Source organism: Octopus bimaculoides, chromosome 2, assembly GCF_046866305.1.
Source record: "Octopus bimaculoides isolate indiv1 chromosome 2, ASM4686630v1, whole genome shotgun sequence".
Taxonomy (NCBI): domain Eukaryota; kingdom Metazoa; phylum Mollusca; class Cephalopoda; order Octopoda; family Octopodidae; genus Octopus; species Octopus bimaculoides.
In genome coordinates this window covers 538,305-566,287 of record NC_142929.1, presented here as the reverse complement: position 1 = coordinate 566,287, position 27,983 = coordinate 538,305, and the positions used below count along the sequence as shown (strand labels likewise).

General features: G+C 39.7%; 2 protein-coding genes across 7 annotated transcripts in view; one reads left to right on the top strand and one right to left on the bottom strand.

The window, feature by feature from the left end:
* Positions 1-45: 45 nt before the first annotated feature.
* On the bottom strand, positions 46-27,983 carry LOC106870751 (lupus La protein). Its single transcript, XM_014916946.3, has 13 exons — positions 27,858-27,983; positions 21,486-21,556; positions 21,135-21,204; positions 19,636-19,742; positions 19,217-19,318; positions 18,472-18,579; positions 16,591-16,691; positions 14,720-14,791; positions 14,511-14,535; positions 13,671-13,811; positions 10,913-11,030; positions 9,447-9,575; positions 46-495 (listed from the first exon to the last, which is right to left on the bottom strand). Exons 2-13 carry the CDS (start codon positions 21,546-21,548, stop codon positions 455-457), a joined length of 1,077 nt encoding a protein of 358 aa, XP_014772432.1. The 5' UTR covers positions 21,549-21,556; positions 27,858-27,983; the 3' UTR covers positions 46-454.
* Positions 11,576-27,983, top strand: part of LOC106870750 (uncharacterized) — a 35,896-nt gene continuing 19,488 nt past the window's right edge. The window contains exons 1-2 of one of the 6 annotated variants that reach the window (XM_089340161.1): positions 11,576-11,817; positions 12,511-12,791. The gene's annotated coding sequence lies outside the window, so the exon portion shown is untranslated. Of the gene's footprint in view, positions 12,001-12,510; positions 12,792-26,174; positions 26,509-26,656; positions 26,676-27,983 lie in introns of those variants that run through there. The other 5 variants (XM_089340150.1, XM_089340140.1, XM_089340146.1 and 2 more) reach the window with 5 other exon arrangements.

Below are 27,983 nucleotides of genomic sequence, written 5' to 3'. Positions count from 1 at the left end.
TTGGAATACATTTTGGCTTTTTTTGAATATGGAGAGAGAAAAAAATATGCTTCAATGAATTTATTTACAATGTGTAAAATGACTTCCCCATTGCTCTCTTGAGCCACAAAACCCCTGTTAGCATTGCTTTCAGCAAGATAAATTGCTTCTGGAATATCTTTAGGAGCAAATAAAATATCAACAATGTTCCACAGAATCTCCAGATTGCCAGAACACATCATTTCTGAAGAAAAACCGGCACAGAAAATACTTGGCTTCCATAAAAAAGCTGAATTGCAAAGACATTTTGTGGTGGTGGACAAAATTCATACAGCTTGATGGTCGCAATCATTTAATGAGTTTTTATGCACGATTAGAGAAAGAGAGAGTTTGTGTGTGTGTGTGTGTGTGTGTGTAGGTCTTCAAGAGAGCTTAATAAAAGATTTATAAAATATAAGAAGTGTTTCATTTCTAATTAGGCTTCAGTTTTAGTGACCTTTGCAGCTGGTTCATCACCTGAAATAAACAAAATAAGGAATTAGAAAACCTCTCACAATATTGATCACTTCAGATTTTACTATATCAAAATAGAAGGTCCAATTTTGAACTGAAAGTTTATTTTACTTTATCTCAACAAAAAAACAATGCAGTTAATCAAAGTATGCACCTAAATTATCAACGCAATTTTGCCATTTTATTGGTAGCTTATTTATGTTGGCAGTGAAGAATTCGGGAGAGCAAGAGGTGATGAAATGACGAAAGGCTGTTTTTGCATCTTTTTCAGATTTGAAGTTTTTTCCTTACAAAAAAATTGTCTAATGCCTAGAAAACATGATAGTCAGTTGGTGAATATGGTGGATGACAGAGTATTTCCAAGTTCAGTTCCTGTAACTGGAGTAGTGTTCTTTGTGCAACATGTGGTCAAGCATTGTCTTGCAAGAGAATTGGCCTGTCTCTAATGACCAATCTTGGTTGTTTCATTGCAAGTTCACTCATTGTTTTATCCAGTTGGTTGATGTATACATCAGCAGTAATGGACTCACCAGGTCTCATGAAGCTGTAGTGGATGACACCAGCGCTGGACCACCAAACAGACACCATTAACTTTTTTTGGCAAATATTCTTTTTTGGATTGTGTTTTGACACTTCATCTCTATCCAACCGCTGTATAGAATGCTTGCTATTGTTGAAAAGAATCCATTTTTCATCACATGTAACTATATGATGCAAAAATGGTTTGCTTTTATGCCGTGACAGCAAAGAACATCAAGTTTCAAGATGCTGTGTCATTTGATGCCCGTTCAATTCCTGTGTCATCCACTTGTCCAGCTTCTTTGCTGATTACTTTCAGATGGTCCAATGGAGCTGGAATCGAAGCATCAAACCTTGCTGCTAACTCACACGTAGTTTCAGATGTTTTCCACCTTCGTCTCAGGTCTACCATGGGGCTGATTTTCAAGAGTAAAGTCACCAGACCAGAACTTCTGAAACCATCAACGTACAGTGCGCTCATTCGCCACATCTTCACCAAACACTTCATTGATGTTTCGAGTTGTCTGGGATGCAGTGGTTCCACGACAGAACTCATATTCATAAACAACACAAATTTTTTATCTATCCATGGCTTCATAAAAATTGATTTACAAGAGAAAACTCACAATATAATCAGACACCATGAATTTCACTTCGAAAAGTATTGGTGTAACTCTTCAATGTTGTAAAACAAAGAATTGTCAGGATAAAACATTGGAGTTAACAACTGTCAAACTTGGTGCATAAGAAAATCGGACATTTCATTCTTAATGACTGGATGTATTTTATGACCCCATTCAATATGACAAAGGATAAGATTTTGCTGGCATCAGTTGGCCCTCTCACACAACACGATGTCGTCCCTTCATCCCTTTTTAGATTCCAATTCTACCCTTCCACAGAGTTCTTCCATTTGGACAGCTCAAAACTTCAGCAAACTCTCATCAAATACTCATACTAACAAAAATATTTTATGTTCAAACCAGCCAGATCTGGCCTCTCACACCTACCATACAATGCTACTGTAAAAATAAATAATCACCTCATCATCATCATCATCATCATCGTTTAACGTCCGCTTTCCATGCTAGCATGGGTTGGACGATTTGACTGAGGACTGGTGAAACCGGATGGCAACACCAGGCTCCAGTCTGATTTGGCAGAGTTTCTACAGCTGGATGCCCTTCCTAACGCCAACCACTCAGAGAGTGTAGTGGGTGCTTTTACGTGTCACCTGCACGAAAACGGCCACGCTCGAAATGGTGTCTTTTATGTGCCACCCGCACAAGCCAGTCCAGGGGCACTGGCAACGATCTCGCTCGAAAATCCTACAGGAGCCAGTCAGGCGGTACTGGCAACGGCCACGCTCAAAATGGTGCATCTCATGTGCCACCCGCACAAGAACCAGTCCAGGGGCACTGGCAACGATCTTACTTGGCTTGCCGGGTCTTCTCACGCACAGCCCATTTCCAAAGGTCTCGGTCCGTAGTCATCGCCTCGGTGAGGCCCAATGTACGAAGGTCTTGCCTCACCACCTCAGCCCAGGTCTTCCTGGGCCTACCTCTTCCACGGGTTCCCTCAACTGTTAGGGTGTGGCACTTTTTCACGCAGCTATCCTCCTCCATTCTCACCACATGTCCATACCAGCGCAATCGTCTCTCTTGCACGCCACAACTGATGCTTCTAATGTTCAGCTTTTCTCTCAAGATACTTACACTCTGACGGGTATTCACATTGACATTACACATCCAACGGAGCATACTGGCTTCATTCCTTGCGAGCTTACGTATGTCCTCAGCAGTTACAGCCCATGTTTCACTGCCATGTAGCATGGTTGTTCGTACGCATGCGTCATACAGTCTGCCTTTTACTCTGAGTGAGAGTCCCTTTGTCGCCAGCAGGGGTAAGAGCTCTCTAAACTTTGCCCAGGCTATTCTTATTCTAGCAGCTACACTTTCAGCGCACCCACCCCCACTACTAACTTGGTCGCCCAGATAGCGGAAGCTATCGACTACCTCTAGTTTTTCACCCTGGAATGAGATAGAAGTTGTTTCCTGTTTGTTTGCAGTCTTTATTGCACCTGAACATCTGCCACAAACAAAAACTAACTTGCTAGTTAACCTGCCTTTGATGTTGCTGCACCTCTTATGTGTCCATAGCTTGCACCGGGTACATCTTATAGAGTTACTACCTACTCCTTTTCTACATACTGAGCAGGGCCATCTACCTGAAGGGGTTTGTGTTTTATCTACCTTCCTACTTATTAGGATTTTGGTTTTAGCTAGGTTGACTCTAAGGCCCTTCAATTCTAGACCTTGCTTCCACACCTGAAACTTCTCCTCTAGTTCTGATAGTGACTCCGCAATTAGGGCAAGGTCATCAGCATAGAGGAGCTCCCAGGGGCAACCTGTCTTGAACTCCTCTGTGATTGCCTGGAGGACTATGGTAAATAATAGGGGGCTGAGGACGGAACCTTGGTGGACCCCTACCTCTACCCGGAATTCATTGCTGTACTCATTTCCAACCCTCACCTTACTGGCCGCATCTCTGTACATGGCTCGCACAGCTCTCACTAGCCATTCTTCTATCCCAAGTTTCCTCATTGACCACCAGATAAGGGATCGGGGGACCCTGTCAAAGGCTTTCTCCATGTCAACGAAAGCCAGGTACAGAGGTTTATCCTTGGCTAGGTATTTCTCTTGCAACTGTCTCACTAGAAATAAGGCATCAGTAGTGCTTTTACCTGGCACGAACCCAAACTGCATCTCATCTAAATTGATTCGCTCCCTAATTAGTTGGGCTATGACCCTCTCTGTAACTTTCATAACCTGATCTAACAGCTTGATGCCTCTGTAATTATTTGTATCTAAAGCGTCCCCTTTACCTTTGTAGCAGTTGACTATGATGCTGCTACACCAGTCATAGGGTATGACTCCTTCGTGTATCACCTGGTTCGTAATACGGGTGACTAGGCTATAGCCAACACTGCCAGATATTTTGAGCATCTCTGCAGTGATTCCTGATGGGCCGGGGGCTTTCCCGGTCTTCATACTCTTAATTGCTTTATCTACCCTGGTACTATCAACTCGGATAGCTGGTCCCTCTATTGGGTCGACATAAGGCAGGCTCTCTTTCTCCCATTCATTCTCTTTATTAAGCAATCTATCGTAGTGGCATCTCCAGACCTCTTTCTTTGCATCCTCATTTAATGCAAGCGTACCATCATCCATGCGAACACATTTCTCTCCTACAACATCACTATTCTCTCTCCTACACTGTCTTGCAACCCGAAATACCTCGAGTCTTTGGTCCTCACGGCGCAGAACATTGGCAAATCTTTCCTTATCTGCTTCCCCTCTGGCTAAATAAACCTGTCGCCTAGCCTCCCTTCTGGCACATTGGTACAATTCCCTGCTACCACCGTTCTTCCAGTCCTTCCAAGCTTGTTTCTTTTGTCTAATAGCCCTGTCTACCTCCTTGTTCCACCACCACGTTACTCTGGGTTGGGAGGGGACCTTACACCACCCACAAATCTGGTCGGTGGCTTTCAACAGGTTGTCCCGCAGAAATCTCCAATTGTCTTCCACGTTGTATGATGCTATATCCCCTTCTATTTCGTTAAATGCTTCAAGTAACTTGTCTCTAAGTCTCTGTCCGTTTGCAGGGTCTTTAAGCTTCCACACCCTTCTTCTCCAAGCCTGTCTAATTCTGGGCACCCATTTTGCCTTGATCCCAAAGTCGCTAACTACTAATCTATGTTGTGGGGTACATTCTTCGCCAGGGTAGGTTTTGGCATTTATAAGCCGCCCTCTTTCCCTATTTCTGGCGAGGATGTAGTCGATTTGGCTAGAGTGTCTGCCGGAGCGGTAGGTGACTAGGTGACTGGCAGGTTTCCTGAAGTTGGTATTGCAGACCATAAGATTGGTTGCATCACAGAACTCCAGCAGTCTGGTTCCCTCCTCGTTGCGGGAACCGAAGCCATAGCCTCCATGTATGCCATGGAAGCCCCCAGCACGACGTCCGACATGACCGTTGAAGTCTCCAGCCACAAAGAGAAGGTCCCTGTCACTCGTCGACGAGGTAGTTTGCAAGAGGGTGTCATAGAATTGGTCTTTCAGACCATCTGGTAGCCCAGGTTGAGGTGCATAGGCTGAGATGACAGTAGCTAATCTATGATGAAGCACTAGTCTGATCTTAAGTACTCTGTCACTTACTCTAACGACCTCGATTACCTTATCCACCCATTTCTCCGCTAGAAGTATTCCTACGCCCCCGACCCCGTCAGTGTTCCCTGCCCAGAAAATCTTGTACCTGTGGTCTTTGCCTGTGAGGAACCTTGCAGAACCTCCTCTCCATCTTACTTCCTGGATGCAGCACATATCTACGCATCTCCGTTCAAGCATCTCAACAATTTCACCAGATCTACCTTTCAGCGTGCCGACGTTGAGAGTGCCAATCCTAACAGTATGGGTGTTGGGGGTGTGGGCCTGTAGCCTGGGAAGAGGAAAAGCAGTGTCGTGTACCTGAAAAGAAAACTTGCAATTGGAAGAATTCATAAGCAAAACATTACCTACAACCTGCAAACATTTCTCAACCTTAATGCGCTACCCAAAGGTAGGGGAGAGGATGGCCAAGGCCACTAGATGGGTTCCGGGAGACAGCCGAGGTTGACAGGATGACAAAGGGATGAACTTCCGGTGGAGGGGGCGGGATGACAGAGGAATGAACTTCCGGTGGAGGGGGTGGGATGACAGAGGAATGAACTTCCGGTGGAGGGGGTGGGATGACAGAGGAATGAACTTCCGGTGGAGGGGTGGGATGACAGAGGAATGAACTTCCGGTGGAGGGGGTGGGATGACAGAGGAATGAACTTCCGGTGGAGGGGTGGGATGACAGAGGAATGAACTTCCGGTGGAGGGGGTGGGATGACAGAGGAATGAACTTCCGGTGGAGGGGGCGGGATGACAGAGGAATGAACTTCCGGTGGAGGGGGTGGGATGGCAGAGGAATGAACTTCCGGTGGAGGGGGTGCGATGACAGAGGAATGAACTTCCGGTGGAGGGGGTGGGATGACAGAGGAATGAACTTCCGGTGGAGGGGGTGGGATGACAGAGGAATGAACTTCCGGTGGAGGGGGTGGGATGACAGAGGAATGAACTTCCGGTGGAGGGGGTGGGATGACAGAGGAATGAACTTCCGGTGGAGGGGGTGGGATGGCAGAGGAATGAACTTCCGGTGGAGGGGGTGGGATGACAGAGGAATGAAACTTCCGGTGGAGGGGGTGGGATGACAGAGGAATGACAGACGAATGAACTTCCGGTGGAGGGGGTGGGAGGGCGGGTTACCGCCAGCGAGTAGAGAGGGCTCTTAATTGTAGATTTTAAATATTTGAGAGACAACAATGCATAAATCGTAATTTTTTTAAAAGAGCAATGAATTCTGGGTGATTAGAATATAACGTAGCATGAATTTAGGAAGCTTAGAAAATGAATAAGCATGAATTTAAGACAACAACTGAATTCAATTGAATTTCATGGAGAGAAACAAGAAAGCGCAAGGTATTGAGATGTTTGAGGCCGTAAATAAATAAAAATCTCTATCTTATCTGCATCTTGGGTATTTCGTCGTAGTACGTCAGCTAGATAATTTAGAATGGGTTTCTCATTTATATATAGCCAGAACCTGAAGACCTTAAAGGAAAAACTACGAAGGGGGAGAGAGAGGATGGAGGGGTAGACAGAGGCATGGCGGGAGAAAAGATCATCATCATATATATATATAAAGAGAGAGAGAGAGAGAGAGAGGGAGAGGGGGGACCAGTCAAGCAGCACATCACGCTGTAATTCTTGGGCTGAGAAATCAACACTTAAAAGCCATAATTTTAAGGAGCGATAAGAATTTTTGAATAAAGGAAAATGGGTAGTGGTGGTGGGTAGGTACCGCCAGCGAGTAGAGAGGGCTCTTAATTGTAGATTTTAAATATTTGAGAGACAACAATGCATAAATCGTAATTTTTTTAAAAGAGCAATGAATTCTGGGTGATTAGAATATAACGTAGCATGAATTTAGGAAGCTTAGAAAATGAATAAGCATGAATTTAAGACAACAACTGAATTCAATTGAATTTCATGGAGAGAAACAAGAAAGCGCAAGGTATTGAGATGTTTGAGGCCGTAAATAAATAAAAATCTCTATCTTATCTGCATCTTGGGTATTTCGTCGTAGTACGTCAGCTAGATAATTTAGAATGGGTTTCTCATTTATATATAGCCAGAACCTGAAGACCTTAAAGGAAAAACTACGAAGGGGGAGAGAGAGGATGGAGGGGTAGACAGAGGCATGGCGGGAGAAAAGATCATCATCATATATATATATAAAGAGAGAGAGAGAGAGAGAGAGGGAGAGGGGGGACCAGTCAAGCAGCACATCACGCTGTAATTCTTGGGCTGAGAAATCAACACTTAAAAGCCATAATTTTAAGGAGCGATAAGAATTTTTGAATAAAGGAAAATGGGTAGTGGTGGTGGGTAGGTACCGCCAGCGAGTAGAGAGGGCTCTTAATTGTAGATTTTAAATATTTGAGAGACAACAATGCATAAATCGTAATTTTTTTTTTAAAAGAGCAATGAATTCTGGGTGATTAGAATATAACGTAGCATGAATTTAGGAAGCTTAGAAAATGAATAAGCATGAATTTAAGACAACAACTGAATTCAATTGAATTTCATGGAGAGAAACAAGAAAGCGCAAGGTATTGAGATGTTTGAGGCCGTAAATAAATAAAAATCTCTATCTTATCTGCATCTTGGGTATTTCGTCGTAGTACGTCAGCTAGATAATTTAGAATGGGTTTCTCATTTATATATAGCCAGAACCTGAAGACCTTAAAGGAAAAACTACGAAGGGGGAGAGAGAGGATGGAGGGGTAGACAGAGGCATGGCGGGAGAAAAGATCATCATCATATATATATATAAAGAGAGAGAGAGAGAGAGAGAGGGAGAGGGGGGACCAGTCAAGCAGCACATCACGCTGTAATTCTTGGGCTGAGAAATCAACACTTAAAAGCCATAATTTTAAGGAGCGATAAGAATTTTTGAATAAAGGAAAATGGGTAGTGGTGGTGGGTAGGTACCGCCAGCGAGTAGAGAGGGCTCTTAATTGTAGATTTTAAATATTTGAGAGACAACAATGCATAAATCGTAATTTTTTTAAAAGAGCAATGAATTCTGGGTGATTAGAATATAACGTAGCATGAATTTAGGAAGCTTAGAAAATGAATAAGCATGAATTTAAGACAACAACTGAATTCAATTGAATTTCATGGAGAGAAACAAGAAAGCGCAAGGTATTGAGATGTTTGAGGCCGTAAATAAATAAAAATCTCTATCTTATCTGCATCTTGGGTATTTCGTCGTAGTACGTCAGCTAGATAATTTAGAATGGGTTTCTCATTTATATATAGCCAGAACCTGAAGACCTTAAAGGAAAAACTACGAAGGGGGAGAGAGAGGATGGAGGGGTAGACAGAGGCATGGCGGGAGAAAAGATCATCATCATATATATATATAAAGAGAGAGAGAGAGAGAGAGGGAGAGGGGGGACCAGTCAAGCAGCACATCACGCTGTAATTCTTGGGCTGAGAAATCAACACTTAAAAGCCATAATTTTAAGGAGCGATAAGAATTTTTGAATAAAGGAAAATGGGTAGTGGTGGTGGGTAGGTGAGACAAAGCATGATTATTTCAAAACCGTGAAAATGAATAAGCATTACTACATTCGACAAAGAAATCCAGCAGTAATATGTGATGGGCGAGATGAGGAATTGGGGATATCAAAAACCCTTACATATTGTCTGGTTAATATATTTTCACTCCGATGGATGTGTAATGTAATTGTACATGTTCGACAGTGTTTTGAGAGAGAAGTTAGGGATTAGATGCCGTGTGCAAGTGAGAAGACTGTGCTGGCTTTGGTCATATGATGTGGATGGATGCCAACAACTCCATAAAGAAGAAGCGATCTCTCTAAGTGGATGGAACACGTGGGAGTGAGAAACCCAGGAAGACATTGGATAAAATACTAAAGAACGACTTCAGGACGTTGAACCTTTCAGGCGAGATGACAAAGGACCAAGGTAGCTGGTGCCTTGCTGTACTCAAGAAGATCCGTACTACACAGCAAAAGTCTTAAGACCGGTCCCTCTGGTGGTGTAAAGCACCCATGACAGTGCCACACAAAAGCACCCAACACTCTGAAAAGTGGTTGGCGCTAGGAAGAGCATCCAGCCGTAGAAACCATGACAAACCAGGCTGGTGCCTGGTGCAGCTCTCATCAAACCATCCAACCCATGCCACCATAGACAACAGACATCAAATAATGATGATGATGATGATGATGCAACAAAGAACAGCAAAATGTTCACGATAACACTCACCACTGTTGCCACGTTTTGCATGCCTTTTGCCAAATTTCTTTCTGCCACCCATTTTGCCAAGCTTCTTGTTCTTCATCCCAGCAGATTTAGCTTCAGAAATTTTCTTCCAGTGTTCATGCTCAGCATCTCCTGAAAACATTATCATTATTAATTAAATACAGCACTTTATATTAATTATTAACTACAATGTTTACATTAGTTTGAGTAACAAGGATAGCAGACAGGATTTCTAAATTAGGGAGCATATATAACAGGAGAAAACAGGTGTAACATTTAGGAATGATGGTGATTGGAAGAAAAAGGGTCACAAAGAGGAAATTCTAGAATGACTGGCAGGATTCATGCTTCTACTCGATAGCAGAGTACCACCCCTGTCCCTCTTTACTGCTAATCACTCATCAACTGACACAAAGCCACCACCGGCCCCTCACCATTACTCTCTCTCTCCACAGCAGAGGGGGGTCTTGCCTTGCAAGTTACTCATTGGCCCTTTCAGTGCCAGTGCCATGCAAAAGGTAACCAAAGCACTCTGAAGCAGTTGGCATTAAAAAGTGCATCCCACCACAGAAAACATGCCAAAACGAGACTATGGAGCTTGGTGCAGCCTTACCAACTCCTGTCAAAGCATCGAAACCATGGAAAACGGACATTAAATGATGATGATAAGTGAGCAGAAAGCTGACTGGAAATGCGTTTGGAGAACCAAAAAATAAAAGTTGAGTAGCTAAAACAACAAATTCTGTTTCTCTGCCTATAACGAAAATATCTGAAAAATTGGTACCAGTTTTATACTGGAACCAACATTGACGGTTTTTTACTGGTTTGCTACTGAACAAACCAGTTCGTGCTAGAAAGAATATTAGTTAATGGATAGTTGACTTTGTAAGAATTTAGAAACTTCAAGAGAGAACATGAAATAATTCTTGTTTGGAACAGTGAAACTCAAAGGAGATAAAGCTATAATTTTCTTCTACTCTAAGCACAAGGTTTGTAATTTGGGGGTGGGATTAAGTTGATTACATCAAGCCCAGGGTTCAACTTGTCCTTATTTCAGTGACCCTAAATGGATGGAAGGCAAACCTGGCCTTGGTGGAATTTGAACTCAGACCATAAAGACGGATGAAATACCTCTAGGTAGTTTGTCAAGTGTGCTCATGATTCTGCCAGCTCGCTGCCTTTATAAAGCTACAAATAATAGCACTGGATTAAAAACCGTTTGGATGGTTACATTCTATCATTTATGACTTTATTTGCTTTGAGTTTCACTGTTACAAAACACAATTATTTAACCGAATAGCATTTTGCTAAAACAATGTTCTTCCTGATAACCATCCAATAATAAAAGCAACTGAGCAGCAGCAGATTGTGGATGGAAAGGACTTCTACAATCGCACACGGATTACTAGCACAATAAACAAAACCAATTCATCCCACACACTCACTGAAAAAGTAGAGAAATGACATACCTTCAAGAACATCACCCTTCAAGACATTGTCTTTTAGCTTTATGTCTTCACTGTCACAATCTTTGGCTTTCCCGAGAACCACTTTAGCTTGATTTTCTTCAAGGAAACGGACCCAGGCCTTAGTGGAGAAAAATTAGGAAATTTTTGTTTTTCATTTACTATGTTAATATTCTTGCAAATTGTATACATTTTCATATACAAATATTTTTTAAGTAACTTAAAAAAGAAAAAGGTAAAAAAACTGATTCCCCTGCCAAATAAAACTCTGAAAAGAAATTTTTTAACATGTTGTCACCAACGATTTACCTAAAATTATTTACTCACACGTTGCTACTGCTTCATGTGATTCTTATTAAAAAATGCTTAGAAAACTACAAATTCAACCTCATAGATTGTGAATACAATCACTGCTCTATGTTTCAGCCTCATAACTTTACAACAAATCAATGAAAACCATAAGGATTTTAAATAAAGTTATCTTATTACATTCTTTGTACTTCAGAAGTCTACTGCATTCGTATTTTTAGGTAATTATTGTTTTTTCTTTCTGACGAAATGCAAATGGGGAGATAACTCTTGAGACCAGAGTAATCTTTCTTAGTGTGACGTGACGTCACAAATAAAAAATATTATTGCATGCCATCCCCTAATATAATAATGAGCGTAGTATTTTTATATATCTGTCGAAAATCACGCCGGGGGCAATAGGAGAAAGAGTAGGAGAGAAAATAGTAATTCAGCGAAGGAGAAGTAGTGAGAGTAGCAGCTTCGACAGAGAGGGAGTGAGAGAAAGTAACAGCAACGAGAGAGAAGTAGCAAATAGCGCGCCGTGTATCTTCTGTTTTTCTCTGTCACAACACATGGATGAGAAAGGAAGGGGTGATAGATGAATAACAAAGGAAATGGTAAAAAAGAAATAAAAAATCAGCATTTCAACTGTGTGAGTAAAAGGGAGGTATGTGAATGGTTGTGTGCGGTGGACGTGGGATGGTGAACGTCCAACACTGAAAAGAAAAACCAAACAGCATTTCAACTGTGTGTGTGCATGGACAAGAGAAGCATGTGAATGTATGTGAACATAGACAAGGGTATTAATTTGGTTTACCATCCATATCTTCTACTATAACAATACTCTTGTGTATTTCTCCATCACAACATCATCATCATTTAACGTCCGTTTCCCATGGCGACATGAGTTGGACGGTTTGACTGGGGAGTGGCAAGCCAGGAGGCTGCACCAATCTCCAATCTGATTTGGCAATGTTTCTGCAGCTGGATGCCCTTCCTAATGCCAACCACTCCGAGAATGTAGGGGGTACTTTTTACATGCCACTGGCACGGAGAGCCAGTCAGGTGGCACTGGCATCAGCCATGTCTGGATGGTGCTTTTTACGTGCTACCAGCACGAGCCAATCAGGGTGGAGGGGAGGGGGGACTGGCTGGCATTGACCACACTCAGGTGGTGCTTTTTTATGTGCCACTGGTACAGGGAGCCAGTCAGGTAGCACTGGCATCAGCCATAACTACAATTTCCATTCTTGATTTTGATGCAATTGAAATTGTGATTTTGATTTTTTTTATTCTACTTGATTCAATAGGTCTCCTCAAGCACAGAATGTCGTCCGATGATTCAAAGGTACTTTTGAAATGGGTTGGTTAATGTGACACTGGTGTAAGCTAAAGCTGTGATCTCACTTTACTTGCTGGGTCTTCTCAATCACAGCATATCTCGAGAGGTCTTAGTCTCTTGTCATTGCCCTTGTGAGGACCGTGTTCGGAGGTCATGCTCTACGAAAAAGGAAGGGGTGATGGCAAACTTATTAGTGGAATGACAGAAGTTCTATGGTGAAAAAAAAATCAAACAGCGTTTCAACTCTGTGTGAGTATATATATGTATCTAAAACAGAGTCATGTGAATGTTTGTGTGTGTGTGTGTGTGCAATGAAAGTGGGATGGTGAACATTCAATGCTGCAAAGAAAAATCAAACAGCATTTCAACTCTGTGTGAGTGGAAGTATGTGAATGTTTGTATATGTGATTATTTTGTACCTTATTTATATATAAAATACTACAATTAGCCATTATTTTTGATGGCAAGGGGCCAGCTAGTTTAGTTAATAAGCTCTCAGATTCATTCACACTTATTCATTTTAGTTTAAGATTTCAATTATCAAATTTTCAAATGCTACAATGCAGCTCTTCATATTGGAATGTGTTACAATTTTCTAGACTCATCCTACTGTAGCACTATGCCAAGTAATGATGTCTGTCAATATAACAAGCATCACCCATTCCCTAGCTTTCAAATTGATTTCTGTTTTCCTGTTTTGTACATTGACTTGTTACTTATAAACAAATGAACCTCCCAAGACTAATTATATAATTAATTGGCTGAGTTGTTCAAAATCTTTTAAGCCCTTTGCATGGTAATTCTGAAATCCAAGCATTCAGATATTTCAAGGAGCAAATATAATGTTCCTTTCTCTAAATCCTTTTTAATAACTGGAAATATGATTGAATTTTTAAAACCTTTTTCATTAAGTAATGGATGAATGACATCAATGCCCATCAACAGAATACTGGAGAACACTAACAGGCCCCTTATTAGCATTAGCTGCTTGACATCAGAACATGGCAAGAACGTTCATAATATTAACATGCAAGGTATAAATGTTAGGAAAAGACAAAATCTTTGGTTGAATTTTTCCAGCCATCAACAAACTATTTCTCAATTGAAGAATCACAAAACAAAACCAACCTCTGTGTCACCTTTATTATAGTCAACCCAGGCTACAGCAGCAAAATCAGAGAAGAAAGTCCTGATGTCTTCTCTGTCTAAATCCTGTGTAAATCCTGACAAATGGAGAACTGATCCAGGAACAATTGTTATTCTTTCTTTCTGAAAACACAAAAGAAAATTTATTTCCATTTGTTATTCCTTCAAAGTGAGAAACACAACTGATTAAGTTCAACAGGTATTCATGTGCTGTCACCACGTCCAGACTTATCTTTACAACCAAGACAATATATAATCAGGAGCAGACATCAGCAGGAAATCCAACCGACTGAATAAGTATCTCATGACTTGCATGGCAGAATTCTTCTGAGCCAAAGAAGCAACAGGAAACAGCATCAACATGGCAACAGAGGAGTTCAATCTCTCTGCCACACCTTCAACAATATTAAGTGATGAAATGGGAAAAAAGAAATTCTTGAAGGTTTGGAAAGCATTTGTAAAATTTGAATATTTGTATATTGATAGGGCAATTGTTTTAATAACTGGTTTTTAAACAAAATATTCTAATTTTGTTATCAAGCAATACAAGAATACAAACTGAAGAATAACATTTACAAGCTATACCAGGATATATCTATATGTTTTGTTTGGTTAACAGCAAGATTAACAATTGGAAGATTCCAATGCCACTGAAGTAACAGAAAAATGGGATAAAAAAAAAAAACCTTCAAAATAGCTTTATATCCCTTTTGTTAGCCTTTCACAATGTTAACCCTTTTGTCTGGTTACAATCTCATATTTCCAAGCAAAGTTCTTTTTTTTTTTTTTTTTACCTGACAACGTAAGAAAAAGAAAACTTACCTCTTCCATTTTCTTTAAATGTTGCCTACAAAATGAAAATATGTACGTGAGTAAAAAGGGAAAGCTTTATGCAAGCCAAGTTGGAAATTGAATATAAAAACAGGGAAATTTAATGCTTTAACTATAATAGAAGCTTTTCTTCAAATTCCTATATACATACTTGAATGAAAAAAGAAAGTTTTTTTTTTTTTTTTTATATGAAAACTCACTCTTGCTTCTCTTTCATGAGCTGTTCCTTATGTTGTCTCCTCTTTTCATTTTTCTTCTTATAATATTCATCCCTGAAAAGAGAGATTGTGTTAGTGAAAATATTTCTACGAAAGAAAGTGATAATAAATATGAATAAAAACCAAAATTATCTACATCTGCTGCTCCGTATTCCAAATTGAATATTAAAAGAGAGAACAAATGAAATCTTTGAACCTTTTCAAACACAACCCTCAAAGATTACTTCTGATTCCATTAAAGCGTTCAAATATTATTCCAAAGTAGGAAACATCAAGGCAAGTTACAATTTATATTTCTAAAAGACTGCTACAATTGACCAGAGCTTCAAAAGAAATTTTAAAATATCAAAATTGAAGTCCAATCTCCATAAATAATAACTGTTTGTCAGAGAAAGTCTACCAATGGATCGACTAGTGAATTGCCAAAATTTCTCATAAAATAAAATATGCATCGATTATTATAAATCAATAACAAATGCATAAGGTTTATTCATACCACTTCAAAGTGCAATCTACAAGCAGTTTTATTTTCATCTTTATTTCACAAAAACTACAAGTTTAGAAATGCTTAAGGAAAGCAGAAAACTTCTGAATGATGTAGAAAGGAGTTAAGCAGACATTTAATGTGTCGTCAGGTCAAGCAATGGACACACAAAAAGTGAAGAGGATTTCTGGCAGGCTGACAAAGACCCTGGATGAGATGCTTAAAAACAGCTCGCAGGTAAGAGCCACCATGAACTCTTCAATGGCTTGCTAGACACAGGAAATATTTTTAGTCAGCCAAAAGATGATTTAATTTGTAACGGGGATAACTGCATGAAACCATACTACCTGTTGGCAACAAATAGCTTATCTTTTTTTGTGCTTAAGGCAAATACTTTCTAACTTATTCCCCTTCCTCTTCCAACTGGGATAGACATGTATCTACTCTACAGCAAGCTACCTATCTTCATCCTCTTTATCTTTAATCTCTCAACAGGCACAAATAGTATCCTTTGATACTATTCCCAGCCAAGGAGTTTTGTCTTGCAAGTTGCTCAGTGGCCCTGTAGGTGTCAATGCCATGTAAAAAGCACTAGTGGTGCTGGTGTCACATAAAACACACACCCAGCAGACACTCTGTGAAATGGTTGGCATTAGGAAGGGCATCCAGCCATAGAAACCCTACCAAAACAGACAACTGGAGCCTTGTACAGCTGGCCAGCCCTGGTCAAACCGTCCAACCCATGCCAGCATGGAAAACAGACGTCAAACGATGATGATTCAAATTAGAACTAACCAGCGCATGTTTTGCCATTCCCACACACAAACAATATCACCAAAATATTGACTCTATAAAGCCGAGTTAAAATATTTTCTTTGAAAATTTTGGGAGGAAACATTTAAAGCTAAATAATAGCATTAATTATGAATAATAGAATGGTACTGAGTGGAACAGGAATGATTTACCATGTTTTTACAAGGATCATCCCAGAACTGGAGAAAGGACAACACAAAACTCTCTCTCTCCTTTTAACGTCCGCTTTCCATGCTAGCATGGGTTGGACGATTTGACTGAGGACTGGTGAACCAGACGGCTACACCAGGCTCCAATCTGATTTGGCAGAGTTTCTACAGTTGGATGCCCTTCCTAACGCCAACCACTCCGACAGTGTAGTGGGTGCTTCTACGTGCTACCGGCATGAAGGCCAGTCAGGCGATACTGGCAACAGCCACACTCAAAATGGTGTATTTTACGTGCCACCTGCACAGGAGCCAGTCCAGCGGCACTGGCAACAATCTCACTCAAATGTCTTTACACTTGCCAAAAATTTCAACTCTAAACCTACCCCCAAAATTGCAAAATTACTCACTTGCGATATCTAACTATTTCATTTTCTCCATATTTGACATCTTCAGCCTTTAAAAATTCTTCCAGTTTATCTTTTTCCAAAAAGACAACAAAAGCAGAACCCTATAAAATACAATGTACATCCTAGTTATTCAAATAATAGCGAAAAGAAAATCAAATGTTTTTTGGGTTTTTTTTTTTGCATGTCATAAAATTGAAAAATATTAGCAACAAAGCTGCCTCCAAATTCTGTTTATTAAGTAACTTAACAAGCAAATTAAATTTCGTGTACACCAATTCTATTTAACTAAACATTTCACACTGAAAAACCTTGAAACCATCCCAAAGTCACTATAAATTATGTAAATTAGTTTTTCTTAGATTTTACTAAATTCTGCAATCAAGCAAAACACAAGCTGGATTTAGCATACAAATTTATGCAGCTACCGAATCAATAACAGTACATTTTTATAAGTAATTAAGAGTTCAGAGTCAGCATACATGTGTGTAGAGATTAACCAAGATAATAAAATCTCAGTTATTTTGCACTCTAAAGAAGCTACACTTGCTTGCTTGCCACTGACAAACTGAAGGTGCATAGAAAGTATATTGAAATGAGTTGACAGAAAATTGAGGCTGTTACATCAAATCGTCTTCCCTATCTCTAAACGTCTCCCCTAACATCCATCCCTTTCTTTGTACTATTTGAACTCCCACCCCATACACTGTTCCCCGTGGATAGGCTCCAATACATCTCCAACACAGCCTATTTCTCTCTCACCTTCTTTGTCCCACTGGGGTAACCAAGTGTCTTCTCCTGTATAGTAAGACAATTGTCTCTGTCCCTCTATCATACTCTAACCTCTTGCCTGGCACCACAGCCCCTCTTCCCCTTCATTCCACTTCCTCTCTTAACTAAGAGGTCTTTGTCTTGCAAGCTACTAGGCAACCCCAATGGTGCGTGCTACGTAAAACTGTTGTGTCGACGCCCTTAGGCGAAGAAGTAGGATCTCCCAAGACATATAAATAGAGGTAGTCTGGCCAGGGTAGGAGTGTTGAGTAGCAGTCATGTCACGGTTGAGTAGAGATCATCCGAAGGTGCTAGATAGCAGTAGCGTTGAGACGTAACAAAAACACACCTGTGCTGGTACCATACAAAAAGCAGCCAGTACACTTGGTCAAGTGGTTGGCATTAGGAAGAGTGTCCAGCCATAGAAACCATACCAAAATAGACAACTGGAGCCTGGCACAGCTCCAGTCAAACCATCCAACCCATGCTAGCATGGAAAATAGCTGTGAAATGATGAGGAGGAGGAGGATGATGATGATTGACCAGGATTTATTCTATTATTATTTTCAAATCAACTCTACTGTTCATGCTATTTTTTAGAACGTTATTCTTAACAGATTTCTCCCAAACAGACCCTTTTACTTTGTAAAAAACTATACCAGATTTTTCTGCAAACTTTCATACAAATTAACTAAAGGAGAGGGTATCCATTACAACATCAACTGCATCTGACTGCCGGATGTGATCAACATGCATGAAGGACATGGTGAGCTCAGTCAAAGCTGATTCAACCCATCCCAGGTGAAAGCTACTGTTTCCTAAGTTAACCAAGGCAAAAAGAAAAAAATAATAATTAAAAGAAAAATTTCAATGAAATGCACTGAAATCTTGGTTTCAAATTTTGGCACAAGGCCAGCAAGTTGACTACACCAGCCCCAGTGCTCAACAGGTACTTATTTTATCAACCCTGAAAGGATGAATGGTAAAATCAACCCTTGGCAGAATTTGAACTCAGAATGTAAAGACAGACGAATTGCTGCTAAGCATTTTGTCCGGCCAACAATTCTGCTGCCTTAAAATGCATTGAAATATTAAAAAACTGAACACACTTACAGTAAATTTTTTACTTCCATTTTTCTTCATTACTAGATTCTCAAGTTCACCAAATTTTGCAAAAAAAGCCATCAGATCATCAAGACTTACATCATCTGGGAAGCCTTTCTGTACAAAGAACAAAACACAAATGAAATTAGTTCAAAGAAAAATTTTCCTTTAGTTTTCTGTTTTTTAATCACAAAACTGAATCAAACATACAAATATATCCAGTTCAGGTTTTTCTTTTCCCAACAACTAAACAATATCACATTATTCTTAACCTGTGCTGGTGCTAGTGTCCCTTAAAAGCACTCAGTACAATCTGTAAAGTGGTTGGAATGAGGAGGGGCATCCAGCCATTGAAACTATGCCAAAACAGACAATTGGAGCTTGGCGCAATCCTCCGGCTAGCCAGCTCCTGTCAAACCATCCGACTCATGCCAGCATGGAAAATGGATGTTAAAGGATGGTGATTTAGTGTTAAAACAATGGTCTTAAAATAGTTCTATCTTCAAAACTGTTCAGACAAAGATATATCCTGCATAATCAATGCAACCAAACTGAAGACAGATGCTAGGTGAACACCATAGAAAGCTTTGAAACTTATGATCACCAACTGTGAACTTTGCTTTAACAAATTGAAGATCTTGTCTTTTTGAATAAACAAAAAGGTAGCTGCACACTCAAAACCAAGTAGAAGCTGGAGATGCAAAACAGCAAACAAGTAAGTCAAATTAACAATACAGAGAAAAGAAAAGCATACCACATAAAGCGTTCGATTGCTCATTTCTTCCCTTCTTTCCCGTGTGTTCTCTGGCAATGGCTTTGCAGTTGAACGACGGATCTTTGTGCTATCTTCATTGACCTATAATACAGGGTGAGAAAATAAGAAAGACTTAAACTTCAAATAATCCAAAAAAAAATTTTTTTAATTCATGTGAATTATGACAAGTTACAGGCATAAAATAACTCAAAATATTTTGAGGATTTTCTGACTATAGCCACATTTATGATTTAGAATTTCCAAAAGACAGAAATGTTGTAATTTAAATGTTTGTTATCCCTCAAACTTGTGAAGGTCAAAAACAGGCATGTACATTAGAAGATACTGTAAGGCACAAATAGCATTTACAATAATTACAAAAATATTTAATAAAAGATGTATAAAAGCTTAAAGCTAACCTCCATTAGACCAGATTTTGATTTCTTTATAGCATCACATATCACTTGAGCCTCTTCACTGAGAGTTTTCAGTCGGTTAAATTTTAGCATGATTTCCATTGAAACCCCTTGTTTAAAATGTTGGTGAAGGAGAACAATTGAAATACAATGAACAGCAGCAAAAAGAGGAAACAGTCTGATATAAACCCAAAAAGTAGCCCCACATGTTCAGCCCATTTCATCACAGACTGTCCTCCTTGACAAATATTTCCAGCTTGGGAAAGGAAATGTGATGATAATATTAACAGTTGTGCTAAGGATGAAAGTAAGTTAAACCTAAAGCTCATTGAGAGAAAATCCATTATATGAAGTATGATATATACAATGAAACTACTGGATCAACAGTGCCAAGAGAATAAAGAGTATTGGCCTCATAGATGTGTTTATGTAATTATTCTAAATCTAAGTTAAGGGAGTGACAAGAGCAATACATGCAAAGGACCTTTCGTACAATCACTGACTTTATCAATTAAATGCCCTTTTCTCTTCAAAGTCTGGTTTGAGTCTGTCTGAGAATTAGTTTTATTCCAGTGTATGTAGATGTGTGGTTGCTTACAAGGGAAAGGTGAGAGTAAAGAATGAGTGTGTGTGTGTGTGTGGTGTAGCTGGGTCTTGTGTGTATTGAAATTGTTCATAAATACATGTAATTATGAACAATTCCAATACATAACCATGCACATGAAACACATGCATAAACACACAACCACACACATACATGCACCCAAGAACAGACACACAGATGCTTACCTGTTCAAAAACAAAAACAGCTACAACAAACACACAAACATTCACAGAAATGATTCAACAACACACATCCTGAACACCCCCACCCGGCCCTTCCTCACATAAGGAACTACCCCCATAAATCTAGACAGGATGACAAGCGAATCTGAGCAGATCTGACCTCAAACAAGGAGGCCAAAAAGGCTATTAAAGAGGTCATGGATGACCAATGCACACGCACACTCACACAGGCAGGTATGCGCACACACACACACACACACACTCTCCATTTACTCTCACCCTTCCCTTCTCTTGTAAGCAACCACACATCTACACACACAAGAATAAGACTAATTTTCAGACTCAAGTCAGGCCTTGAAGAGAGAGGATGTCATTAATGAGGTCACGAATAGCAATGGGAGGACTTTGACAAACACAAGACGAACGATTGATTAGTTAGCTGGTTAGATATTTAACCAGGTGACTAAGAATAAAGAAGTGATAGTCAACCAGTGCCTGTGTTTAGTATTGTTGGCATATTCAAGAAGTCAGGCTTCATAAGGTGAATGCAAAATGAATACACAGATGTACTGCAACCCTATTTAATTTGCAATAAACATGCTAAAACACTAAATAAATTGAAGTTCTGATAAAATGTATTTTATGTAAAATGGAAAAAAAAAAAATGTATATATAAAAAAAACAAACATCAACAATGAAAAGCAGAAAAAGGATACAGCCATCATCTAACTTAATTTGTTCTTGAAGAAACCGATCTCTGGAAAGGTTGATGTCTCCAAAATAATACTGAAACAAAGAGAACACACACAATAAACACAAATAATGACAAGCCAAATAGGGAACCACTTTGTGGATGACACGAACACAAAAATAGCAGCTAAAACCTCGTACCAAACTGATTTGAAAGAGGAAAGACATTTGGGAACACACAATTCTTGAAAAAAATATGGATGGTCATGAATACATTTGAAGGTTAATTTGAGGTTAAACAACAAATGCAAGAAGCACAAATGGTACGAGATTTAATGTTAAAGAATGGAACCAAATGAAGTAACTGTTTAGCATACCTCAATCTGTCGAACAATTTTTTGTTCAAGATTTGTTAAAGTTTCACCGTTTGTTTCAGCCATTACAACCTCTAAAACGAAACAATAAAAAGAAAACTCTTTAGCATTCATAGATGACTGTTGAAAAAGAGAAAAAAATATTATTCTCTAAGCAATTTGCTAGATTAGTTTCAACGGAACTGGTTGTGTCCAATTTCAATGCTAAAATCTGCTTCTCAACCATTAACTTATTCAGCATTTATTAAAACTCCTTTATCATCATCATCATCGTTTAACGTCCGCTTTCCATGCTGGCATGGGTTGGATGATTTGACTGAGGACTGGTGAAACCGGATGGCAACACCAGGCTCCAATCTGATTTGGCAGAGTTTCTACAGCTGGATGCCCTTCCTAACGCCAACCACTCAGAGTGTAGTGGGTGCTTTTACGTGTCACCCGCACGAAGGCCAGTCAGGCGGTACTGGCAGCGGCCATGCTCAAAATGGTGCATTTTATGTGCCACCCGCACAAGAGCCAGTCCAGGGGCACTGGCAACGATCTCGCTCGAAAATCCTACGAAGGCCAGTCAGGCGGTACTGGCAACGGCCAGAGCAGATTTATTTAGCATATTATGACAAAATACCTACAACAGATCTAATTGTTCAGGATACACCATGTCTCCGCCTAGCTAGACATACTGTGGTTAACTGTACTGAATGCAGTGTTTTAGTCTGAACATCTAGCAATCTCGACTTCCATCTAATCTGTTTCTTGTATTTCTTGCCTTGGTGACCACAGCAAAAGTAGACAAGATGGACTTTGTCAGGGTGTGATATTGTCCCCCTGCACATAGCCCTGGTGCATAGTATTTCAGGCTGATGATGTTATTTGTCTGGAATAGGTGGAAGAGTGTATTCTAAATGAGCCAGCTATTTACATTGCATTGGCATTAACTATAAATGATGGAATTCACCATAGCATAGGTGTATGAGTGGCTGTGTGGTAAGTAGCCTGCTTATGAACCACATGGTCCTGGGTTCAGTCCCACTGCGTGGCACCTTGGGCAAGTGTCTTCTACTATAGCCTCGGGCCGACCTAAGCTTTGTGAGTGGATTTGGTAGATGGAAACTGAAAGAAGCCCGTCGTATATATGTGTGTGTGTGTGTATATATATATATATATATATATATATGTGTGTGTGTGTGTGTGTCTGTGTTTGTCCCCCCCAACATCACTTGACAACCAATGCTTGTGTGTTTATATCCCTGTAACTTAGCGGTTCGGCAAAAAGAGACCGATAGAATAAGTACTAGGCTTACAAAGAATAAGTCCTGGGGTCGGTTTGCTTGACTAAAAAAGGCGGTGCTCCAGCATGGCCGCAGTTAAATGACTGAAACAAGTGAAAGAGAGTATAGCAATAAAGTGTGCTCCTTGCAAAGTCCAAATGCTTTATCATTTTAAGTGTTTGTTGTCATATAAGTGGATTTGTGCAAAACCAATATATACGTGTGTGTGACAGACCCCTTCATGGAGATGGCCCTGCTTGCTATGTAGAAAAGGTGTTGGGCGAACCTCCATACAGTGTACCCAGTGCAAGCAATGGACACATAAGAAGTACAGTGGTATCACTGGAAGGGAAAGTAGTCTTTACATGTGGCAGGTTCCCTCAAACATCAAGGATGATCCTTATAAGCAGTAGAAACAAACATTAAATGATGATATCTATATAAACATATATGTACATATTATATATACATATACACACACACATATCTATCTATCTATCTATCTATATATATATATATATATATATACACATATCTACATGAACATATATATCTACACACACATCTATAGTCATGGCCAATGCCAGTGCCACCTGACTGGCTCCCTTGCCGATGGCACGTAAAATGCACCATTTAAGCATGGTCAATGCCAGTGCTGCCCGACTGGCCCCACCGTGCCAGTGGCACGTAAAAAGCACCCACTACACTCTTGGAGTGGTTGGCATTAGGAAACCTTACCAGATCAGATTGGAACCTGGTGCAGCCTCCAGTCCTCTATCAAACTATCCAACCCATGCCAGCATGGAAAGCTGACATTAAACGATGATGATATCTATATATATACTGCAGTATCAACCAGACCAACAGATGCTATTGTACACCACTGGTCACAATGCACTTCCAAGTCTGTCTGGATTGCGCCTGTCTTTTCCATCTTGACCCAAATTGCTTGACTAAATCATCTTTCCATGGTCGTAGAGGCCTTCCAAGTGACCTTTACCAATCTCTTGGGAACCACTCAGCAACTGCAAGGGTCCATTTGTTGTCTGTAAACCTTGCAACATGTCTCACCCAATCCAATGTTCTATCCTCTTCGTAGTAATCACATCTCTCTTGTGTATGAGAGGACAGAGCTATTGAAGAGTCTGGCACATATGGTATTGTCTATCTTTGTTTTGGTCCCATCCATTATTGATAGTAAATGCCTTCCATCCTGCCCCTTATTCTCTCTCAGATATCAGCATCCATACCTGGACATCTATTCAGTGTGTCCCCTAATTAGACAAACTCCTTTTTCCTCCTCGATTTCACTGCTTTCCACCTCTATTCGACCATGAGCTACGTCTTCCGACTGCATATATTTTATTTCCATGCTGTTCATTTTAAGGCCTACAGCCAAGCTCTGATTGTCCAACTCTGTCAGCATATACAACTACTTGTGTGTGTGTGTGATAGATGTGCAGGTACAATAAACACTAAGAATGTACAGAAAACAGACTCCCTCAAATATTCAGGCGGATGCTTAGAAGTAGTAAACAGATTCCGCTGCCTAGGCAACCAAGTAAGCAGAGGAGGAGGATGCTCTGAAAGTGTAATTGCTAGAATAAGAAGAGGCCAGGCCAAGTTCAAAGAGTGGATCTGGTTGGTTTGGCTGCCAGCAGCATTTTCTGTTTGAATAGATTTCATATTCAGTGTAATGATACACTTTTATAGGCTAATGAATGATGTGAAAATCATTTTCACAAAAATCAATCAATAAAGAATTAGTAGCAATTAAAGTTTGAAAATTTGATGTAATTTTAGCCAATCATAAGCCACAGACACATTCATGCTTGTTTCCATAGTAACAACAAGCCAAACATAAGGACTCTTTCATTAGCGAGAAAGCACATGTTGACAAATATATTCTACACAATGCCATTCACACGGTTATCCTCATCCGTTTGCACCATGTGACCATACCAGTGCAATCGTCTCTCATGCACACCACAACTGATGCTTCTTAGGTCCAACTTTTCTCTCAAGGTACTTACACTCTGTCGAGTATGCACACTGACATTACACATCCATCGGAGCATACTGGATTCGTTTCTTGCAAGCTTACACATGTCCTCAGCAGCCACAGCCCATGTTTCACTGCCATGTAGCATGGCTGTTTGCACACATGCGACATACAGTCTACCTTTTACTCTGAGTGAGAGGCCTTTTGTCACCATCAGAGGTAGGAGCTCTCTCAACTTTGCCCAGGCTATTCTTATTCTAGCAGCTACACTTTCAGAGCACCCACCCCTGCTACTGACTGGGTCACCTAGGTAACAGAAGCTATCAACTACTTCTAGTTTTTCTCCCTGGAATGTAGCAGAAGTTGCTCTCTGCACATTTTCAGTGTTTATTGCTCCTGAGCATCTGCCACATACAAAAACTATCTTCCCAGTTAGCCTTCCTTTGATATTGCTGCACCTCTTATGTGTCCATAGCTTACACTGGGTACATCTTAGAGTTTCTACCTACACCTTTTCTACAGATCAAGCAGGGCCATCTACCTGAAGGGATTAGTAGATTGTCTGCCTTCCTACTTATTAGGACTTTGGTTTTAGCTAGGTTGACTCTAAGGCCTTTTGATTCTAATCCTTGCTTCCACACCTGAAACTTCTCCTCTAGTTCTGATAGTGACTCAGCAATTAGTACAAGGTCATCAGCATAGAGGAGCTCCCAGGGGCATCCTGTCTTGAATTCCTGTGTTATTTACTGGAGGACTATGATAAATAGGAAGGGGCTGAGGACAGAACCTTGGTGGACCCCTACCTCTAACCGGAATTCTTCACTGTACTCGTTGCCAACCCTCACCTTACTGACAGCATCCCTGTACATGGCTCGCACAGCTCTCACTAACCATTCTTCTATCCCTAGTTTCCCCATTGACCACCAGATAAGGGATCGGGGGACCCTGTCAAAGGCTTTCTTCATGTCAACGAAAGCCAGGTATTTCAGAAAAACATTGCTGTTCTCTTTGTGTAAATAAAAGACAAATTTAGCAGAGGCAAAATGAGTATGCCAAGATAAGGTAAATTCGCTGCTTTAATTCTTCAGAAAACAGACTCATACACATCAATATCTATCCTTAGACATCAAAAAGATCAGAAGTGTAAAAAAAAAAATCTAAGTCAAATGGCAGAGGATCAGGGGAAAATGGCACGATATGAAATTAACAAAACTCGACTAAATAAGAAAAACTCAACAAAAAGTATTGTCTATAGCTTATTCATCATCCGTTGGAGTTTCCTTTTCGTGATATAATAAAACATTATGCAGTTAATGAGAAATTATAGAAATTAGTCGTTACTCATTTTACCCCATTTTTAGAAATTTGAAAATTATCAAATTAGACACTGGTGAGGGGAAAAATTGACTTGGAATCCAGTAGAGAAAAGAATATTGATTGTTAAACACCAAAAATTGTCCAGATATTTTGCTAGCTACCTTAATTACAATCGGGTCAAAGTTGAGGAAAAATTTCTTTAAAAAAATAGTACTTGTTACCTGACTATGTTTTGGACTCTTAACTTCCACACCAACAATGCTCACCAATTTTTACTTCTAAGATGATGCAATACTTACAATGTAATGATTTCAAAAAAGCAGGGAGAAAATAACGAGAAATCAGAAGTGGGACTTACTAATTTTGCCCCACCTACCTATCCATATTTCTGGAAGTTGTGAAGAAACAAGGCCAAGAAAGAGGAGTCATGTTTGTGTAGGTGAGCCTTTTCTGTTTTATTTTTAACATACATCGATATAAAAACAGTTCTTCAGAAATAATGATTTCAAAGTAGGACAGATCATAAACAAATGTATTACGCCACATGAATTCAATATTTCATCATGTCATAAAAGGCCTACGGGAAAAAAAAGACATGACATGAGGGTAAGATCGAAGCATCGATTTACACTTGGTTAAATGAACCCACTTTTTTTCTTTTTTTTACAGTGGTGAATGTGATTTGAGGGAAATTTCGCTTCTATTTCTAACAGATAAAACGACAAGGCAGAGTCCTTCGTTGGTAGCTTAAATGCGAATTACGAGTTGGAATGATTAGAGTTCAAATGCTTCAGGAGGTTCTGACATAACCAAAGTAGGGCGAAAGTAAAGAAATACGTACACCCGGCGGTTTAATGTTTACAAATATTACCCGGAAACGAAAAAAAAAAAACAGAAAGTGCAACAGGAGTCAAAAAATATGAAAACAAAAATGCGCGGAAAGTATTAACCGGGTTTAGGGTTAAGGGGTTTTTATTCTGCCGAAAAGGGGTGCTGTACGTATTCTTTACCTTCTCCTTAAAGTAGATTAAGCGTTTATAAGTCATCAGAAGAGTAAGATTTATGAAAAAAACCCCTAAATTTTGCTCCTTTTGAAGGGATTTATGTAAGGGTGAGGTCCGTTGCTTTATTCATCATATGTTGGGCGAATAAACAGATTTACAAACAGATCGATAATGTTTCTGTTTATATCGAAACATTTTCACTGAAATACCTAAATATATTCTCAATAAATGAACTTCAATTCTTTTTCAGAGACTGGCAAAAGGTCTTCTTTCACGAAAAGGACCAACAATCATCCTTTTCTGTTTATTTTCCAGCATTTTTTGTCTCTTTTATTTTAAAATGACGAAACTAAAAATTCCTTATTTAAACAGGATTTCAAGACTAAATAAAAAAATACCCGTAATTTAAACGTAACGAATAACAGCAGTTGTTGAAAATTTGTCAACTTTATCCTGAATATTCTGAGACATTCCATTTTATCATCGACTGGCTGGTCATGTGCTTCGAATTAAGCCTAAAATAATAACAATTTGGGGCAACAGCTTTCCAAATATGCAAATATATGTTTTTAATGAATTTACATTCCACATAATTGTTTTCGTTGAATTAAGACTGATTTTCTGGCTTCATTCAAAAGGAATTCAATTAATGAAAAGAATGCGAACGTCCACCTGGGCAAACACCAGCACATGTTCATCGTTTAAATTAAAACACAAAAACTTATCCACGATTCATTAAAAGAATAACATTATTCAAATATTCTGACCGAAAAAAAATACTTACCTTTAAAAATCAATGAAATTCTTTCTCGAATGCGACAAAAATTAAAAGAGATAAAAAACAGAATTTCCAGAAAAACGAGGAAAAGTTGCGAAGAGCACGTTGCCGTGAAGGAAGTGTCCTGCGCAT